Source organism: Diplodia corticola, assembly GCF_001883845.1.
Source record: "Diplodia corticola strain CBS 112549 chromosome Unknown scaffold75, whole genome shotgun sequence".
Classification (NCBI taxonomy): domain Eukaryota; kingdom Fungi; phylum Ascomycota; class Dothideomycetes; order Botryosphaeriales; family Botryosphaeriaceae; genus Diplodia; species Diplodia corticola.
Genome location: NW_017971554.1, coordinates 74259 through 93601, shown reverse-complemented (window position 1 = coordinate 93601; position 19343 = coordinate 74259). Strand labels below are relative to the sequence as shown.

The following is a 19343-nucleotide window of genomic DNA, read 5'->3' as shown; positions in this document are numbered from 1 at the left end:
CCCCAAGGCCCGCGCCGGCGACGTCGAGATGGCGGAAACAAACGTCAAAAAATCAGTTCTCTTTACCGTTTCCGATGCCACGTCTCTCCGTTCTCAGTTGTCTTCTTAGCTTGATTTACAGCATGAGGACCTTGTCATGCAGGTGTAGTTGAGATACTTGATTGCCCATGGTAAGCTGACAAATAGACGCATGTGCTTGCTTGGTTAAGCATCTCTAGACTCAATTACTGAAAGGAGAATATCTCCTTTGGGAAGTGTCTCATTTCTGCCAGAAGTGGCATTACTCCTTTCGGTAGGGACGCTGAAACGTGTGTTGAAACGCGGCAGCTGGTTCCCCTGCGAGCAGGACCAATGTCTCAGATATAGTGGTGAATCAACGCCGGTGCTCTCCGGGTCGCATGATATTCCGGATGGAGTAGGGTGCAGACGTCAGTACCTCACGCAAGGAAAATAGCAACGTTATCGAAGGCGCATGGAGGACTGACCGTTGTGACCAGCCCCAACGCCGATGTCGGCACTGGCAGGTGCTTGGAGGAGCTGCTACCAAGACTACATGTCTGTCTCATTTGTAATTGTTACCCATTTATTTTATCTTATTTTTTTTTTCAAAAAAAAAAGATAATCTCCTACCCCCGGCTCATTTGCCGTGAAGCCCCTGTCACCGGAAGAAAAGGACAAGCCCGGACTCAAACACCGTGTTTCAAGCTGCGCCCGAAGATCTATAAAGCAGATTTCCGGAATGTGGATTCCGTCTCCCAGTGCATAGACTGGTGATAGGTGGAGTATCGATGCTGTTGTCGAGTTTCTGGTTATGTCTGAAAGGAATGGTTATGCAGTGTACTTTGCATTATTTGACTTCATTGTTTCGGCCCATGGGCTTGTGGACTATGTAGCCTTCTCGAAGAAAGAACTTACTGGGCCACTTGGAAAGCACTAGCCAGCAACATGGCTTATTTCCGCTGTGTGCGCGTTGCATTTCGAGCTCCGTACGGATCCAGGAATCAACATTTGTTTGTCCAATTACGCTTGGGGCTCCTAGCAGCACAAAACTCGAATGAGAAGCTACATTACTTGGTGAGGATAATTGAAGGTGGTGTGCTAGGGCAATCGAGTAGAGCCGTAGAAATGCAAATTGTGACGACCCCAGACAGCCGATCCGTGCCGATCGAAATCAGAAGGTTTTGAAAGCCGAAGCACAAGGGACGCCTTGTTGCGTAGATAAGTTGTCGTCGGTCGATGATTTGTCGAAGCCGATGAGAAGACGGCGGTGGCACGGTTCGCGTGTTGGCAGTACAGTGACGTCAATTCGCTTTGAATCCCACCTCCCACCGTGCTTTGATGCAGTAGCTACCTGACCTTTTATCAAAGAGCCCTCATGGTCGAACGAATGGCTGACTGGTCTGCCACAAGTGCTCCATCCCGTATCACTGTAGCAGCGTAGAACAAAGCTCCGGGTTTTCCGCTCTCGCCAGCTCTCCTCTATGGCAATAGACGGGATAACGTAATCATAGAGCTGAATCCGCGGACGATGGATGCTCTGGACATCTTAAAAATCATCACTCTCTGCATAAAGCGAGCCATCACCTTTGCCTGATCCAGCCTTGATGAGTAAAACCGCCAGTTTGACCTCATCGCTGCTCTTTCCACTGGTCTCATAGAACACGTTGACCAGGATATATAGAAGCCCGATGCTTTCCAAGTAGAGTCTGTGCCCATCGGCCTCGTGGTTGTTCCATCGAAGGAGAGCCTCAGCACTTATCAGCTTCGCGCCCGCCTCACCATTGACACCATCGTCCCAATTGGAAAGACCGCCTGCACAAATATATGTAGTCTGCTTCTCTCTGTCCTATGGGGAAGCCTGTTGCTACCACCACTATTACGACTCGGAGGGAAAGGGCCTAGGGGACTTGGACAGTGGCAGGCGGTACGCGGCCAAGCTTCAGTTTGTGGGGTTTAGTTGGAACAGGGGAGAGAATGAGAAGGTGTCAAAGTGGCCTAACAAAGCAGAGATTAAGAGATTTACCTGCGAGCCCAGGGAGGACGGAGTAGTTAAATTCGTGCAAGTAAATAAGCCGTTCATATTCGAAGTGTTCGATCAAGGATATAAACAGCACGCCATCGAAAGTTCAGAATCGCCCAGAAACATGCAAACGTGAAAGCCAAACAAGCCAACTCGCACACTCATCCCGACGCCGCAGAAGCCATGTGCTCGACATCCTTATACCAAAGCTTCAGCCCCGACGCCATGGCCACAACCTCCCACACCTCCCCAAACGCACCAGCCAGCCCGCTCCCCAGGAAAGCAAACCTCAACCCCTTGCTCGCACTCCACGACGCATTATGCGCGACCACCGCCACAATCTCCTTCCCGTCATTCGCAAACCCGCGACCCATCCCCGTGGGCCCGCCATGCTCACTCAACCTCACCAGCTTCCACCCAAACGAGGACCCCGTCGCAACCTCCTTGATATCCTCGCCGTGACTGCTCCGCCACTCGAACGCCTCCACCCTCCCATATCCAACATCGACCTCAAACCGCGCGGCCTCGCTCATCATGCTCGTCTTCACGCCGTGCACCTGCACCACGGCGTCGGATCCGCCCATCGCCGCTCCCGACGCCGTGACCACAAACTCCTTGTCCTTGTACCCTCTGCTCTGCACGCTCGCCATGACGGCGTGCTCCGGCCCCGTGCCCGGCCCCGCGTGCAGCGCGAGCGTCTGCTTCGACGAGAAGAGCGAGTCGTGCACTTTCAGCGCGTGCGTCCGGGTGTCTTTGGACGGGCCGAGGTAGATGGTCGTGCTCGATTTCCAGCTGTAGTAGCCGTTGATGGTGGCGGGGAAGACGCGGAGGGCGGGAGGAGGGGAGAAGGTCGTGGGCTGTGGGAAGGGTGCCGCGATGGGTTGTGGTGCGGCGGCGGTTCCGAAGTTTTGAGGATAGCTTTCGGTGTATGCGAAGTGGTTGGCGTGCTGTGGTGGTTGCACGGGCGCGTTGGGATAGGGATAGGGGACCGCGGTGTATGCGGGTGGCGGAGGTTGGAAGGGCGCTTGGGGCGCTTGGTAGAGGGGCTTTTTTTCGAAGCTCATGTTGGTGGTTTGCTGTGGGGTTGTGTTTGGGTTTTTGTCCGGATTCGTTTCTGTTCGTGTTTTGCTGTAGAGGGTGGGAAGAGAGACGGAGAGAATTTGTGGGAAAGTCTTGATGATGATGAAAGGCAGTGTAGTTTGGAGGACTGAGTGAAGGCCGTGTATCTATATGATTTCACGCGGTGAGCATAGCCTCCCTTTAAGCCTTGCTTCCCGCAACATAGCCTCTGCTACAGAAGCCAATGACGACACTTTCAGTGCGGATTGTCAGAGCTGAAAATTTGGGGGCGGAAACTATACGCGTATTTAAGAATCCTTCCGAGTGGCTGTGTTTCGCGATCGAGGCTAACTCTATTAGTCTAGACGCTAAGCTGTTTAGTGGGTTGTACGGAACAAGCACTGCCACTACTGTCAGTTTTAAGACTCTCAAACCCCACCTGAGTCTGATTTACGGCAGCCACATCTAAGCAATGGCGTTGCAAAGTGGATGACGAAGGAAATCGACCCTCCTACATGGGCAGCGAAATTCTATATATGGATGCATTTTGTGTTTTTACCGCTCGTTAACTACTTCAGCTACTAACGAAGAAAGGCGGTTCGAACTTATACTTACGTCGGTGTGTTGGCTTCAATGCCTACACGTGAAATCTCTGTAGGTCAGTTTCTCTTGTCACCCACTGTGTTTGCATCCTTGTTTAGATGTACGCTCATCCTCACGTAGCAGTTGTACCTACGTATCGTCCTGTCAGATTCATTACCGCTTGACTGAGGCAGGTATGCAGGACTCAAGGCATGAAAGGGGACACACGAAACAAACGATTGGATGTCTGAGCTCATGAGGCGGAACATTGAACTGCGGATTGTTCGTTTCTAGCTCTAAAATATGAAAGAGCGCGCGCGTTGAAAATTTGCCCTTCCCGTGAGATTTGAAGATGTGATGGTAGTGATGATGCATTTTTTCTATCTAAGAAGCGTCCATCTTGAACGCTTTTCCGATGGAAAATCCGATGAACACGTCGATGCTGGGACAGAAGTCTTCACCCCAGCCACTCCATACTCAGTGACATCATGGTTGTTCCACAGCGAAACGGTAAATAGATCATGTAGTCCAAATCTAGTTGTCTACCATGCTTTGCGGGTATCCGAAAGCCCTGTCGCACTTCTCCTCAAGGTAGATGTGCATTGCGTAGTAAACGTAAGAATCTGCGTTGTCGATGGTCCTCTTTGGCTTGCCTTTTTGGTTCAGAGCGTCAGGGGTGGTTTTGAGTGTGTAGCAGTTGTAAGCGTTGTAAACAGCATCTCCAATCTGCTTGGATGTCCCTGCCTTGCCAACGAGTGGGAAATGCATGACCTCATGCAGGACGTTGGCGCCTTGGAAGACACGGCTGATGTGGTTTGTATCGATGTGATCAGGCATGCCGGCACAGTTATCCCTGAGATACTGTTCGGTGTAATCCTTGAGGTTCAACCGCCTGAAGAACTTGTCGCAGTAGTGCATTCCGTAATACTTCTTATCGCGCGGCATGTAGTACGCGGTACCAGTACTGCCGTCTGGTTTGACGACGTCGCAGAAGTTCTGACCCCGCTCTTCGACGTACCAATAGTCGTCCGGGAAGACGATGAGCTGGCCGAGCACGTTGGCGCCCTCGTGGTCGTGGTTCTCGCCCACAAAGTTCTTGAAAACATCGCGAACTTTTCCCTCGTAGTCTTCATTCTCCACATCGCCAAACCACGCCGAAATCTTATTCTTGTGTTTCTCCTTGCCCATCTTGTCGAGCACCACGCTGGCAACCTCAACCGCATCCTTCAAACCTTGCCTGAGTACTTCTTTGCGATTGTCGTCCAGGATGCCATCAACGTTGAAGAGGGCTCGCTTGGTAAGACTTGGTTCCTGGCCGCCATCCAGTGCGTAGAGTTTGCGAGCCTCGAGGGTTGGGTTTGTGTAGTTCGTAGGGATGGCATTGCCAAATTGCGAGAGGGCGAGGATGCCGACTGTCACAGACTTAAGAAAGCCCATCGTTGGAAGGTGAATGATATGGTGTCTTTCGGCTGGGAGCTTAAGCGTGATTGGGTGGGAAGTAGTGATTCGTTGATTGTGGTGTTTTGTCTGATGCTTTGGTCAAGAATTCTGCGGGCTTTATGTCGATGGCGGAGGTCATGAAAAGCCACGCTGCGGAAGCATGGGATACGGACAGCGCTGCTGTTTTCCGAAAACGTCTTTGGGTGGGTCAACTTTGCATGTTGCATAGGCGTCTCCGTATCCGAGTTTGAAGTGCTCTGATGCCTGCATCCACTGAGTGTGACTCGGTCCGTCCGTGTTGACCTGAGGGTAAATTAATTGGGGATGCCTGGCTAGGCGTCAAACGGACGGTCGGAAATGTATGCAGTTGGCGGCACAGCATGCTCGACCCAGGGCAGAGGTTGTGAGGTTGAGCAATCGCGGGACATATGGTCGCTGTTGCGAATACACGGTCGGTGATGGACGCAGTTGGCGGCACACCATGTCAGTCACTACCAAGGAGAGGTTTCAAAAATCAGCCACAGCGGGACGCCTTGTTGGGTTGCAAACTGCGAAAAGACGGTCGGTGATGGACGTTGTTGGCGGCACAGCATGTCGGCCACTACTTGATGCGTAATCCTGCTGTGCCGCTGTAGTACTATTCGTGGAGAGGTCACATGACGTCAGTCCGACTTGGCCCCATCGTGTGGGCAGCCGCCATTACACGCTTAAAAGAGGCCTGGGGCCCGGGTTTGGGATGCTGCAACCTCCAAACTCCAACCCCCAATCATGGCTTCGGATGACAACCCCCCGGAAGCCCCTCTCGCCCTACAGCTCCAGCAATGGTGTGGCTTCGGCTCTGATATTTTTCAGCTCAATAAGCTGCACCTGCCATGCTGGGGAGCACGCATTCAAATCACCACCTTCGATTCGGAGCGCACTGTCATATTTGCCTGCAACGCCCCTGTGCACCACCATTCGGACACCACACCTACAAGAACCCATCACTACCAGAAGCTCGATCTCGTCGGTGCCCTACGCTGCGGCCTCCTTGAACTTGTCGATCAAACCACGCAGGAGATAGTTCACCTTCCCCCAGAAGAAGGGGAGTCAGTAGTGGATGAGCCCGTCGTAGGTTGCGTCGAGATACCGCCCCAGGAAAATCCTCGAGATGGCCAGAAGACGATTGCACTCGGCCCCGATCATACCGCGCCGATCTGGAAGGCGGTGCTGCAGCCCAACAAGACTTACAGCGTGCGCTTTTCCAAGTCAGGTGGCGACGCATGGTGCTACTACCCCGACTCTCCCGACCGGCGCCTCCCCGTTCTCCGCGAACCCGGCGAGACGCACTTCACCGTCTACGCCGACCCGCCCGCGCCGACCTGCTCCGCGACTCTCAGCGTCGAGCCGAGCGTCTGCCACAACTCAGGCTCACCGCCATTCAAGTTCGTCACGACCGTCACGCTCGACCCATCTGACGCCTTCGACGGGCCGGTGACGGTGGACATGTACGGGACGTCGTTCAACAGCGGCGACCTGAACGGGCGCAGCCGGCTGAGCGAGAACTACGGCGCCATCACCAGCGTCGGCGAGCTCGTGCGCTGCGTCGACGTCGAGACGGGCGTCGAGGTCGACTTCCCATACGTCAACCTGTGCTGGTTCGACAACGCGCACCTCGAGTTTCCCGACGACGACTTCTTCGTCGAGCTGTGGCCCGGCAGGCCGTGGCGCCACGAGTACACGGTCGAGCTCCATGGCCGGAGTAGCATTGGTGGCTTGGAGCACTTGGTGGCGGGAAAGAGGTACAAGGCCGAGTTGAATGCCGATGTTTTCGGGAAGTGGATGTACGGTAGAAAGGAGGATCTTCTGAAGGGGACCAGGCAGGAGAAGGAGGAGAGGTGGGAGTCAGGCCCGAGGGGAAGACCCAGGATATTGCTGACACAGGTCAATGAGCCGGTGGAGTTTGACGTTGTGGAGTGAGGATGGTAGGAGACAGGAATCGTAGGTCTTCCAGCATAGAAAATCACCTGCTATTGATTATAAAGCTGTCGAAAGTCATGGGGCTACAATTGGAAGAGCGGCGAGGTCCCGATGTTGTATTGAGCTGATCTGAACTTTAAGTAAATGAGCATGGCATCATCGAGATGACATCGCTCGTGGAGAGTTCGTCCGCTAAATCAAGTCATCTAAAAGAACTGTACGACCGACAAAGACCGTGTACACTTTCCGCACACAGAAGCGGTGGCCTCTCGGGACAATCACGCATGATCCCATCAGCCACACGAAACGCCGCCGCGTAGAAGTCAGCCCTGCGTATCTCAAATTCCTCCTGCACGAACCCCGCGCCAGCTTCGGCATCCGCAACCATTCCCGCCAAGCAAGCGTAATGGCGGTCAAGCAGAGCATAGGCCTCTTCAGAAATGGCGTCGTCCAGCCAGTCCAGCAGCACGTTGACCTGGTCGCTGATCTGGTCCGGCGTCGACGGGGCGGGAAACCCGTGGCGGGCGGAGCGAGTAGCCAGGGAACTGTAGCAACGGTGCTTGACCGCGCGGAAGGCTTTGTCATCCACAGCGTTGACGTGATGGCCCATTTCTAGAAAGTCCTTTGCGTAATTCGTTATCGCATCACCATCCCGCCGGAGGGCATAGAGGAAAAAGTGAACCATTTTGTAATGCAGCACGTCGCCGACCTTCTGGTGGTATGGTGCGGCCGGCAGGCGAGGCTGTGCCAAACCCTCCTTGGCTTGCTCTGTGGGAGTTGAGGATGGGAAGGGCTGGGGGCTGGAACTGGGATCCCGTGGCACATTGGGAGGTGGTACGAGCGGGGGTTCATTGCCGGGTGCTGTGAACTCCGGGTCTGCCTCGGTGGGTGGCAGTTCCTGGGCAAGAGCCAGCTGCGGATCAAAAGCTGCTAGCCGACCCCCTTGATCAGGCTCCGAATCCGAACCGGAAGGAGCCTGGCGGGGATGTTTGTGAACTACAGCACCCTCATTTGACGAGAATCCAGCTTCAGCCTTCTTCCGTTTAGTGGTGGTTGTAGTCTGGGCCGCGACACCTTTGGACAAGAGGGCAGCCGGGAGCGGAGATGTCCTCCAACCCACCTCAGGCCCTGAGCTACTGTCTGGATTCAGGTCTTTCTCATTGTACGGCGGCGGATCAGACGGAACATCATGGCGACTGTAAGGGTAATCCACCTAGTTGTTGATGAGACCACGGATACCGTCGCTGTAGATGGAGCCAAGGTCAATCTTCGGTTTACTGGCACAACCCGAGCAGAGTAGTCGGCACACATTGTCGAGCTGGTGTTGTATGGTACTGTCACCCACGAGATAGACATCCAGACTCCTCGCCTTGCACATTGATTTGAGACAAATAAGCCGGGTTCTTGTAGGGCCTGTGACGCGCCTACCAAGCTGGCCAGGCCGCCGTGCGAGCTCAGGCATGACTACGTACGGTGCTCCCGAGTCGGAGAGTTCGAAGTGGATACGATTGTAGGAGGGTGCATGGGGTAGATGGTTGCGCACGTTCTCGGGCACAGCGTTGACGAGATGCCTTGTCATGGAGAGAGCCGGTGTAGGTAAGATGACGTACATGTCCCGAGGCTTTTTGGTCCTTGCGGCAGGGGTCCAGACAGAGAGATGGAACTTGACCAGCACGGCATGTTCTTCGCCTTCGCTCGCGTAAACTTCCAGGCTCAATCCCCTCTTGCTATCGTCGCATTTGTCATTGGTCGGGGAAAGGCATCCGAAGTACTGTTCATCTCCCTCATCTTGACCATTCCATGTTACCAGCACTTGCTCCTTCATCACACGGGGAAGCCCTCCCCAGCCAGGCATGTGGGGATTGTCATCAGGCATTGGTGTACAGGGTTCGTCGGAGAAGAAAGGAAGCAGCGACTGCTGCAGGGACTAATTAGCTAAATACAACAAGGAGGGCGGAGAAAGTAAGAGCCCTGCACAAGGCAGATCCCACCCACCCAGGCTTTAGGGAGCGGACACGCTCGCGAGCAGCCTTGACTCGTCCGGAGCAAAGCGAAGTCCCCAACTTGGTGCGGTTATCAAGCACGTAGCGCGTGAGCCAGAACAAGGGCACTGCGGCGAGCCGAAGGAGCGCGTGTCCCACGACAAACTGAGCCCTGTAATGAAGAGTCTCACTTCGCCACGGGTGCGCGCCAGCTATCAAGACAGACGCCGAGGCCGGTTGAGCTCAGGCTAAGGCGACAGCGCAGCAGAGGAAGGGGACGCTCGGCGGAGCAGAATGGCGGTGCCGCTTTCGCGGTCGCTGCAACAGGCCCCAGAGTATGCTTTTCAATGGGACCCGCAGTGCACGCACCGCGGACGATCGAATGGTATGCTCTGGCGAAATTTTATGGTCTGCTCTGAACGGCCGAGGCTTCGGCGGCGGGAGGCTGTCCACGATGAAACAGCGAGTGTGGAACAAGGCGCTGGGCCGTGCGATGATGCGTCTGGAAGCAATGAACGGTGGGTGGTAAGGTGTCGCAGTAGCAATAGATGGTAGCCGCGATGAAAGCGAGATGAAGCGATGGGTTGTGGTGGCAGGGTGGGTGAGGGCGGGGCCGAGGAAAGGAAGCGGAGGTCGGCGGGCGCGCGTTGAAGCTGGCGTTCGCGGTTCAACCAAGTCACGTGAGCGCGCGAAACCGCGTTAACGCCGCACTCTCCGATTGTCATCCGCTGGACCTTGTCTACGCCTGCCTAGAAGGTATTCCCATTTGAGATACAGTGAGAAAGGAAGCCGAACACTCTTTATACCAGCACCGTTGCGCACTAGCGGTGTACTTCCAACCGTGATACCAAATCGATTTGATGGTAGGTGTTTACATTGGTATACGTAGCTATGACGTAACACCCACCCTATGGAACAGTTCAAACCCTCCGCACTCCAATCCACTACCACATCGCCAGCGGATTCGTCGCGTTCTCCGGCCTCTGCTGCATCACGTCCCAATGCTCCCTCACACACGTTCCCTCCAGCCTGAATATATCCACCACCGCGCTGGGCTGCGTTGCGCCCGCCACATCCAGCCGATAATGCACCCAGCCCCGGTCAGCATCGAAGCCCTGGTTGATGATGGTGTAGTTCACAGCCGAGGAGGGGAACCCGGAGAGGGCGTCGATGGCGACTTGGCGGCCGGAAAGGAAGGACGGGTTGTGCTGGATGTAGTCCTCGGCGGCGTGGTCGAGCAGGGCGCGCGTGGCGTTCTTCTCGATGAGGAACTTCTGGATGAAGGAGGAGAAGATGGCGCTTTGCGTGGCGGCCGAGGCGGCCCGCGGTGGGCAATACGGCGCGCCATCGTCGACGGCGGTGCTGAGGGCGCCCTCACTCGAGGTTGCCGGCTGGGGGTTGGCCACGGCGAAGGGGACGAGGAGGGTCAGAGCGGTGGTGACCGCGACGGTGAGGAGGCGCATGATGGTGCTTTGCTTCTGGGGGTGGATGCTGGTTGAGAGGAGGTGGAGAGAAGTGGTTGATTGGACGATGCAGCTAACTTGCAGCTCTTTTTATACCCCTCCCCTTTTCAATGCCTCTGGATGGCCGGCTCTCACAGCGGAAGCGAGTAGCCCCGTCCACGGGGCTTGCTCTGTGCCGCCAAGTCGACTCATCACTGATTAATGCAGGACAGACTATAGGCACGAGATCAACACTTGCCAAGTTGTGGACAGATTTTTACACTGTTTAGCTGTATCTGGGGAGTGCTATATACCGACGGATGGTGCCGGAGGGAAAATACGGGCTGGGCAGGTTGTGAGGTGCGCTTGGCGCATTACAAATTGGCTGAGCCGGTGGGCTGCCTCCTGTTGCATGTTGCGAACAAGCGATGGGATGATCGATAGGAACGGGTAAGCGGTGTAGCCAATGAGTCGGCTCCAGTCGGCTCCAGCAACGGCCGGGATGGTGCCAAGGTGCTTGGATGATGGCGTGCCTGAGGCAGAATAAGGTTTCGGCAGTTGCGTCGGCGGGATCCCGTGCACTTCGGCACCTGTGCTGCATCATCACCACCGCTTCGACCCAGTTCCTTGATGACGTCCACATCTCGACGCACTTTGGGACCTGTATACTTGCATTCACAGCAAGAATTGCCAAGCTGTTGAGCAACGCTGTACAAAGATCAAATCGCTACGATGGCGAGTTGCTCGAGTTTATGCGGTAAGCGTGGTGATATTGCCGGCTTGTAACCCCCTTGCTCAAACGCTTGCAAGGTCTTGCCGCTTATTGCGACCCGTATCGCCGTCTTTGAGGAGTGGACTGCCCATTGTAGTCGCACTGGTGACCCCCCTCGATGCAGCGCGTGCACCTAAGATGAACCCTACCACATCCGAGCTTCCTGCGACGGCAGGAGGAGCATGCCGGTCCTCTATTCCCCTTGATTTCTTTTATCGGTTGCGCTGGCTGTGCCTGACCCCACGGGTGAGTGGTTCTTTATTTCTCTTGCTTCTTGTTATTCGTTGCGTTGACTGTGCTTGGACCTCATTGGTGAGATCTGGCAAGGGATCCGGCAAGGCGCCGCTGGCGCAGCTGTTGCAGAGTATCGCAGTGCGTTCAAGTTGGCCGCGCCACCATCGCCGCTCGGTCGTAGCAGTTCCGCAACTTTGACACTTTCTGGTCTCGGATTGGTCAAACAGACGGTCTGTGTCGACCCGACGCCGCGGTCCTGAGAATGAAAAGACGAGTGGACTGCAGGAACCCAGTCGCGCCAATCCAATGCTCCAGATCCTTCAAGGTGCGCGGGAACGGCATTTCAGTGAGCGCCTTGGTCCGTTCTTGGGTAGATCCGAGCCCGAAGGCGTTGACCCTCTGGCCCAGCAGGGTCGCACACGGGTACTCGATGAAACTCTTCGACGGTGATAAAGTGATACCGTACTCGCTGATCCGTTGGAAGAGCTGATCGAGATGCAGCAAGTGCTCCTCCAGGGTCTTATCAAACGCGGTGATGCCGCTCGGATTGTATGGCAAGAGAACTGTATCAACTTCGTCTGGTACAGCAGGCAAGGTGAGCCCCACAAATCTTGGAGGCTCCGCCTGCGTGTCCATGTAGCGGAAGACGGTTCGCCCGTTGGGCTTGACTGTGATGACGGGATCTCGGAGTGCGTCGCGGAGCTTCTTCTCGACAGTTTGCTGCGGGCCACACGTTAGCCATGGCACCAAGTCGTCAGTGGACAGGAACATGCGCGTCGGCCCATGAGCTCCTTTGATGTTGAGCCTCACAAGCGCGTCAACCATGGCTGAGCCAAGCCAGCTTTCGTTGTCGCGACGGTTTGGCCACAGCTGACAAAGCCCGAGGAACGGGATCCTGCAGCCGTCTGAAATGTCGTATCCAGTGGTAACCTCCACCGGGTAGCCGTCGCTGGTTTGATAGAGAAGGCCCTCATCTTCAGCCACCACTCTCATAAGCATCAAGAGCCCCTGCATCTGGCGAGCCGTGTCTTCGCCCCTGTTGGCCTGCTCATAGAATCCGGGCAGGTGGGATCTCGCGAAGCAGAGGACCGGATCGGTTTCGAAGGCATCCGGAGGCGTGGTGCTGGCGGTCTGAGGCTCCTGCTCCGCGCTGAACACGTCTCCGATGGGGGTGCCGCTTCGGGAAACTTCTCGGCCGCACTAGCGCCGTTTGGGCAGGCATCCAGATGGCAGGCAAGTCCAGAGGGCAGGCGCCATCCTCCCCCGAAAACTTTTTCAAGGCGCGTCTTTCGCCCTTCACCCTTCACCCTGCACAGTCTCGCAGTCTTGCAGTCTCGAAGCTACTGGCTCCCAGTGTGCTTTACCGCAGTCTCACAGTCACTGGCTCCCAGTGTGCTCATTCAATTTCCGTTTCTCACAGCCATTTGTCTCCAGTGAGCTCACATTACCTCATCTCTGGGCATTTGCAGCTCATAGCTATTGGTTCCCAATGTGCTTGGTCTTGTCCCGTCCCGCTCCCCGTAGCTACTGGCTTCCAGTGAGATTAGGTGGACGTATCCATAATCAACCTGTGTCATGCGCCCAGTGTTCTACAAGCAGGAACCCTGTCTCATGTTCCTTGCTCATGCCACGCACACAATATCATAGATGTTACTCTCAAGGCACTGAAGTTGGCCGTGGCGTCTTCAATTGGCGGCTGGGCAGATTGGTTGCGTTGTTTGTACAATGCTGTTATTTTGTACATACCTAGTGTAGACTTGGCTCACCAACCTTTGCCATCCCTGAGATCAGCTCTAGACTCGTCTAGGCTCCTCCACGGTTTCCGCCTCTACTTCCACCTCTGCCGCCGCCTCTGCCGCCGCCTCTGTTATTGCCGTCTCTGTTATTGCCGCCTCTACCGCCATGTTGCATCCCCGCAAATTGGCCTTGCTGAGCCAAGAGTCCGGAAGGTGTTTGACCGGACCGAACGGTTCGACTAGCTCCCTGGATAAGATCGTTAAAACCCGGACCTTCAATCCTGCCACCGCTAAGCCCTTGGGTAAGGTGAGGCCCGGTGACGAAGTCACCCTTTGCATCCAGGTGCTTCAACAAGCCGCAGAAGACTTTGAAGACTCCATTCGGGAGCAAGAGCGTGCTGTTGTGGTTGTGGTATTCGTTCATCCAACCTCGGAAGTTCCCCAGTATGAAGAGCCAGTTTTTGGCGCGCGACATCTCGACGTTGAGCAGGCTGCCGTCTTTGACGAAACCGACGTTGAGCGCATTCTCGTGGTCGTTGCGGACGAGCGAGACGATGACGATTGGGGCCTCGGAGCCCTGGGCTTGCGACGTAGTCTTCAAACAGAGGTTCAAGACCTTGAGACCTGGAATGTTCCGCGTCAGCAGCTTCCGCTCAATCAACTGGATCTGAGCTGTGTAAGGCGAAATCAGAAGGATATCCTTTGGTTCTATCTTCCTTTGACCCTGGTCCTCGTTGGGGGGTGTAGCCAAGAACGAATTGGACGAGTTGTACGGCAAGCTCGGCCTCCGTCTCGTTGCACTGCGACTTCGTTCCAGGCAGGACTGAAGAGGCGACGATCAAACCCTCTTCGACGCGGGTCGACACATCGACCGAGACTCGCCCACCCAGCGGACAAATTGGTTAGCCGGAAGTCGTGTTACGGCCTGGAACTTCCGGAAGGCAACTTCCACAGCCTCATGCTTCGAAGCGCAGACGAGAACTCTGTAGTTACACTGGGCGAGACCTTCCACGATGGTTTGCCCAAGGGCGGTCTTGCCAGTGCCAGGCGGCCCCACGATGAGCTCGAGGCCTGTCAAACTCTTGGTGATCTTCATGGCTGCCTGCTTTTGCCTGTTGTTGAAGCCAGGCTGGCTGCTGTCGATGACCCTTTCGTAGACCTCTTGTTGCTAGATGTTTCCCTCGAAGTCTTGCTGGATCACAGCGACGTTCTCAACCGTGGGCTCCCTGAGGTGGAGTAGTGCACCGATGTCTACGCCGCTATCCTGCCTCTTGTTAGCACCCAGAAGCATTGCGTTGATGTGGCGAGCGGTCGTTGTTATGTCGTCGATGAGCTCGATCTGTCCAGCGATGGGGACGCCCATTTTCGCAAGGCCTATTCCTTGACAGAAGACCGCGAAGTGAGAAGTTCCCTTGTAGAGATCTTCGGTAACGTAACCTATGAGCTTAATCTTCGCAAGCTTCGTCGATCCTCCTACAGAGGCTCGGACCGTCGGGACAACGCGAGAGTCGGGGGCCGGGAGGCGTACGTCGTCGCCTGCATCCGCGGAAATGGAAGTGAGGATGACCTCAACCAGGAACTGGCCATTCTTCTGCGAGTTCTCGGTGAAGCTCATGGTGCAGTCGGCTTTGCGGTCCGTGAGATACCGGCTGATGGTCTTCGATTGGGTTTCTGCCGCTCTCTGTGCGCCGAGAGTGACCAGGAAAGCGGTGTCCTCTGGACAGAGGATCTTTGGCAGACGGAACGTGCTCCACTTAGCTGGAACCATGTTGAGAGGCATGCCTTTCTCGTCGTATTCCACCTCGAATACCGACACTAACCATCTGGGAACGGCTAAGCCTTTGAGCGCGAAGTGATGACTGAAGAGGCTGGCACCCTCTGGGTTCTGCTTCCGGTAGAACCAAAAGTGACCGATCGTCAAGGAAGCCTTCATGAGGGTCTGCCAGTACAACATGCAGCTCTCGTAGGCCCGCGCGTGCTGCTCATCCAAGGAGACCTTGGTGAATATTTGAACCACACTAACGCCTTGTGCTAGGAGGCCGACGAGCTCTTCCTGTCCGGATAGCCCCTCAACTGGTTCCCAGTCACGACGCTCCGGGTCGTCCCCAACCGGTTTCCCCGATTCGAGTACTTCGCGCATCATCACCCGCAGTTCATTGACTCGACCGGGGTTAATGCCATGGAACTTGATCCTTGACTTCTCTGGCTCCGGTGCACCATGCTCATGTCGAATGCCGGGTCTGTGAAGTACCCTGGCGAGTCTTTGGTGAACTCCTTGGAGGGTGGTACCTTGTCCCAGGACACAAGCGTCTTTGTCGTGCGGGCTGGCTCTTCTTCGGTACCCCCCATGATGACCAAAGGTGCATGCATTGCATGCGAAGAGGCAGAGGCGGAAGCCATTGCCAAGAGTTCTGTGTGGTCCGTGATATACACTGGACAAGGGTCCCCGAAGGCTACCCTGTTACAGAAGGTGGGACTACAATGAAGTAGCCCACCGTAGAGAGCAGACGGTAGTCTGTCTCGAGGGAAGCCGATTCAGGGCCGGCTGAGCCACGTAGAGGAGGGGAAGGAAGAGTGAGGCGGGGAGGATGAGGGAAGAGGTGTCGAGCACGCCAGAAGGCGCCCGGAGACGCAGAATCGTCGGCGGTCGCGCGACGATGGGGGGGAGGGGGAGGAAACACCAGTCGCGGGGGTTTGCACTGGCGGTGTCGGATAGAGAGAAAGAAAAGGAAGAGAGAGGGCGAGCGAGCAGAGTTTGGTGTCGCGTAGGCGGGCAGAGAAAATGACGCTAACCCGAAATGGACAGCACAAAACCGGATGTTCACCAAACAGTGGCCGCTCTCACTCTCACCTGGCCTTACGCTGCTTTCTGACCTTGCGCCGCTTTCACTCTCACCTGGCCTTGCGCCGCTTTCTGGCCCTGCGCCGCTTTCACTCTCACCTGGACTTCCGCCGCTTTCTGGCCTTGCGCCGCTCTCACTCTCACCTCACTCTCACCTGGACTTGCGCCAGCGTGACCTTTGTCCTATCGTCAAGCGATATAAAGCCCTGCTTGGCCACTTCTACATCGACGCCGCCATCCAACCCCCCTTCTTGCCCCAATTCGCCACCAATAACACCTACCACATCGCCGTCTACAACGCCTAGCCTCCCGTCGAGCCCCGCGATACGGCGCGTATCTTCAGCCCCACTTCGCCACTACAAACCCCACAGCGTGCCGGTGGGACCAGCGGAGAGTGATGCTGCCCTTGTCTATAACGATAACGGCGAGAGACTGGCCACGCTTAACCTCGCGAACCCGGAACATCTACGGCTAGAGGCACCGCCGACGTATTTCGACAATCTACTCGCCGGTATTAACGCTACTTGAAACTATACTTTTAGCTCTAGCGTTGACTACTAGACGGAGTTATTAAATTATACGGTTAGTAAGGGCAGGCGCCGCCTACTTAACTCGCGACCGGCTCGCCATCCTCACCTGAAAACATTTTCATGGCGCGTCTCTCACCCTTCACCCTTTACAGTCTCGCAGTCTCGCAGCCACTGGCTCCCAGCGTGCTTACCACAGTCTCGCAGCCACTCAATGGCCAGCCACCTCAGTCCCACTCAAGAGGAACGCCCGCAAGATGATCTAGTCAAAGTGCTACTCCAGCAGGACATGGCAGCGGCTGTCAGGAGTAGCGATGGTTTCACTGAGTCGGATACCAGGGAGTTTGTCACCGGCTTTACGCGGTATGTCAGACGGAAGATGCCACGGACCAGATGATAGACAACACTGAACTGCCGGACCAAATTCCCAGTTGAAACAGTGGACCGAGGATCCGATTAGCGATGAAGTTCCACAACCAATAAGCTGGGCTCTCATTGCCACGACCATTCGCCTCCTGCTGCAAAACACCAGGCTAACATTACTTATGCACCCGACCACAGTGGCCAGACATATTGCTCACGCTACTCGTGCCGTGTCTGCTAGCCTTGATCTTGAATCGTGGCAAGATAAGGACTCCGCCTCAACGGCCTGCTAGTCAGCACCAAGGCCTCCACACGAGCTCATATTAAACCCATTACGACTTCGCACGGGTTGAACATGTCAGCTCCAAAGCTTCGCGGTGTGCCAAGTTCAACCTATGGAAGTCATCTCAGTTCAACCGAGTCCTTCGGCGCAAGAGCCGGTGAAGAGAGTAGCTTGCACCCGTTGCCGCACGCAGAAGCTCAAATGTCTCAAATCACCGCAGGCGTCGGCGTCGAACCGGTGCGACCGCTGCCGCAAAGCAGACGCCGAATGCAACTACGCGGCATCACGACCGGTTGGACGGCCCAAGGCACATCGGAGATCATCACGTAGTCCCAAATCCCCACCGCCGCCGAGCACGACAGACACGGTGGTGGACCACCAGCAGCCGCTTTACCTGGACGAGAACTACTTCAACACGCTGCTGGCCGAGACGCCGACAGACGCCACCATGCTGGACGCACACGGCTTCGACGACCTGTTCTACCACGACCCCGTCCCCTCTCCCGGCGACCAAAGCGACTCCACATGCGCCAGCCTCGGATCATCGGCAGCAGCAACCGCGTCCTCATCCGCAACCGCCACCACGAGCGAGCACCAGCCCAACCCTCTCCTCACCCCACCCTCCAGCCACAGCAACAGCTTCTCCTTCCCGCCCGCCCCCACCCCTCCACACCCACGCAGCGCGCTCCCTCCTCCCCCCCACCACGCCGCGCTGGCATCCACCCCCCTCTCGGCGGCGCCAGACCCCCGGCGCGCGATGCAGCACCTCTCGGACCTGGGGCTGCGGCTCTACACGCAGACGGCCAAGTACCAGGACGCGGACTTCGCAGACCACTCGGACCCCGCGCACCACCTCGGCTCGCTCGCGGCCGACGTGCTGCGCAGCTCAAACGACTACCTGGCCACCATCTCGCTCTTCTCGCCGCCGCACCAGCACCAGCACCTCGACATCGCCACCGCGTTCCAGCTGCTCATCCCGTACGTGCGCCTCGTGCAGCTGTACGACCGCCTGCTCGAGGCGATGCTGCGGCGCTTGTCCGGCGACGCCACGACCACGCCGACGGCGTCTGCGAGCGGCGGGTGCGAGGCGTCGGCAGCGGCGTCGTCGTCGTCGTCGGGATTCCCAGACGTGTGGGTGGGCGGGGTGTGCGTCAACGGCGGCGGCGGCGGCGGGGGGGCGTTCGGGGCGCGGCTGCTGCTGCAGATGTGCATCTGCGTGCTGGGCGAGATCGAGAACGTGCTGGCGCTGCCGGGGGAGGCGAGGACGTGCAGCGGCGAGTGGGCGGCGGGGGACGAGGGCGCGGCGATACGAGGTGAGGGGGGGATTTTGCCGCAGGCGGTGTCGCCGCGGCTGTTGAGGATGATGCTGGAGGAGCGCGGTACTGGTGGCGGCTGCGGCGGTGGGGGTGTGGATGTGCAGGCGACGAGGGAGAGGATTGCGGGGGTTAGGCGGCTGTTGGGTGGGTGCGGGACGGGGGTGTGATTGGGTGTTTTTTTTTTCCTGCTCGCTTGCTTCTCTTGTTGATTGCTTGTTTGCGCTTGTTTCTTCGCGAGTCGCTCGCTCGGTTTTTTTTTCTCATGTAAATATACGGATTGATGAAGATCACGGAGCGTCGGGATTTATTGGGGCGCCTTGGAGAATCCAGATAGCAATAGGGCGTGCACGCGGCGAAACTATCACTGGGTACGGACACGGTGCGTGGCGACCGATTACCCCGCGGTGAATCCCACAGGGGGGGCTCCACAGTGGGCGATAAAAGAGATTGCAATGCCTACGGCGATCGGTCGGGTGGGCAGTTGAAGCAGCCATAGGGAAGCGATAACGTACCACCCTCGAAATCTTAACGTACCACCCCCCCCCCACTTAGTGGTAATTAGCGCAGATCGCTCGGTAATAACGAATGTATAATATATACCTTTATTATTTTCGTTATAGACGAGTTCTTAGCAGCACTTATATATATTAGTATTATTACACTTATTCGTTGTTAACGAAGGGAGAGAATTTATTATATAATTTAAAGCTATCTACTCGCTAACCTAATCTTATCGTTTATACTAAAGCCTAAATAGTAATTAATAAGGGTAAGTAGTAGGCGTAC

General features: G+C 56.1%; 8 protein-coding genes across 8 annotated transcripts; 2 read left to right on the top strand and 6 right to left on the bottom strand.

The window, feature by feature from the left end:
• Nucleotides 1-2181: 2181 nt before the first annotated feature.
• BKCO1_7500030 (uncharacterized protein) lies at nt 2182-3084 on the bottom strand (the record flags this gene model as incomplete). The annotated part of the gene is made up of 1 exon (XM_020278945.1): nt 2182-3084. One exon carries the CDS (start codon nt 3082-3084, stop codon nt 2182-2184), a length of 903 nt encoding a protein of 300 aa, XP_020125935.1.
• Nucleotides 3085-4195: 1111 nt separating this feature from the next.
• Nucleotides 4196-5098, bottom strand: BKCO1_7500029 (uncharacterized protein; the record flags this gene model as incomplete). The annotated part of the gene is made up of 1 exon (XM_020278943.1): nt 4196-5098. One exon carries the CDS (start codon nt 5096-5098, stop codon nt 4196-4198), a length of 903 nt encoding a protein of 300 aa, XP_020125922.1.
• Nucleotides 5099-5869: 771 nt separating this feature from the next.
• BKCO1_7500028 (uncharacterized protein) lies at nt 5870-7060 on the top strand (the record flags this gene model as incomplete). Its single annotated transcript, XM_020278942.1, has 1 exon — nt 5870-7060. One exon carries the CDS (start codon nt 5870-5872, stop codon nt 7058-7060), a length of 1191 nt encoding a protein of 396 aa, XP_020125923.1.
• Nucleotides 7061-7262: 202 nt separating this feature from the next.
• BKCO1_7500027 (uncharacterized protein) lies at nt 7263-8936 on the bottom strand (the record flags this gene model as incomplete). Its single annotated transcript, XM_020278941.1, has 2 exons — nt 7263-8256; nt 8533-8936. 2 exons carry the CDS (start codon nt 8934-8936, stop codon nt 7263-7265), a joined length of 1398 nt encoding a protein of 465 aa, XP_020125953.1.
• A 1050-nt stretch (nt 8937-9986) lies between these two features.
• Nucleotides 9987-10505, bottom strand: BKCO1_7500026 (snoal-like polyketide cyclase family protein; the record flags this gene model as incomplete). The annotated part of the gene is made up of 1 exon (XM_020278940.1): nt 9987-10505. One exon carries the CDS (start codon nt 10503-10505, stop codon nt 9987-9989), a length of 519 nt encoding a protein of 172 aa, XP_020125954.1.
• A 1204-nt stretch (nt 10506-11709) lies between these two features.
• Nucleotides 11710-12504, bottom strand: BKCO1_7500025 (uncharacterized protein; the record flags this gene model as incomplete). The annotated part of the gene is made up of 1 exon (XM_020278939.1): nt 11710-12504. One exon carries the CDS (start codon nt 12502-12504, stop codon nt 11710-11712), a length of 795 nt encoding a protein of 264 aa, XP_020125951.1.
• Nucleotides 12505-13293: 789 nt separating this feature from the next.
• Nucleotides 13294-15626, bottom strand: BKCO1_7500024 (dna helicase; the record flags this gene model as incomplete). Its single annotated transcript, XM_020278938.1, has 4 exons — nt 13294-14049; nt 14113-14394; nt 14443-15418; nt 15478-15626. The coding sequence occupies 4 exons, from the start codon at nt 15624-15626 to the stop codon at nt 13294-13296; spliced, it is 2163 nt and encodes a 720-aa protein (XP_020125952.1).
• A 1183-nt stretch (nt 15627-16809) lies between these two features.
• Nucleotides 16810-18724, top strand: BKCO1_7500023 (uncharacterized protein; the record flags this gene model as incomplete). Its single annotated transcript, XM_020278937.1, has 2 exons — nt 16810-16958; nt 17572-18724. 2 exons carry the CDS (start codon nt 16810-16812, stop codon nt 18722-18724), a joined length of 1302 nt encoding a protein of 433 aa, XP_020125955.1.
• Between the last annotated feature and the right edge of the window lie 619 nt (nt 18725-19343).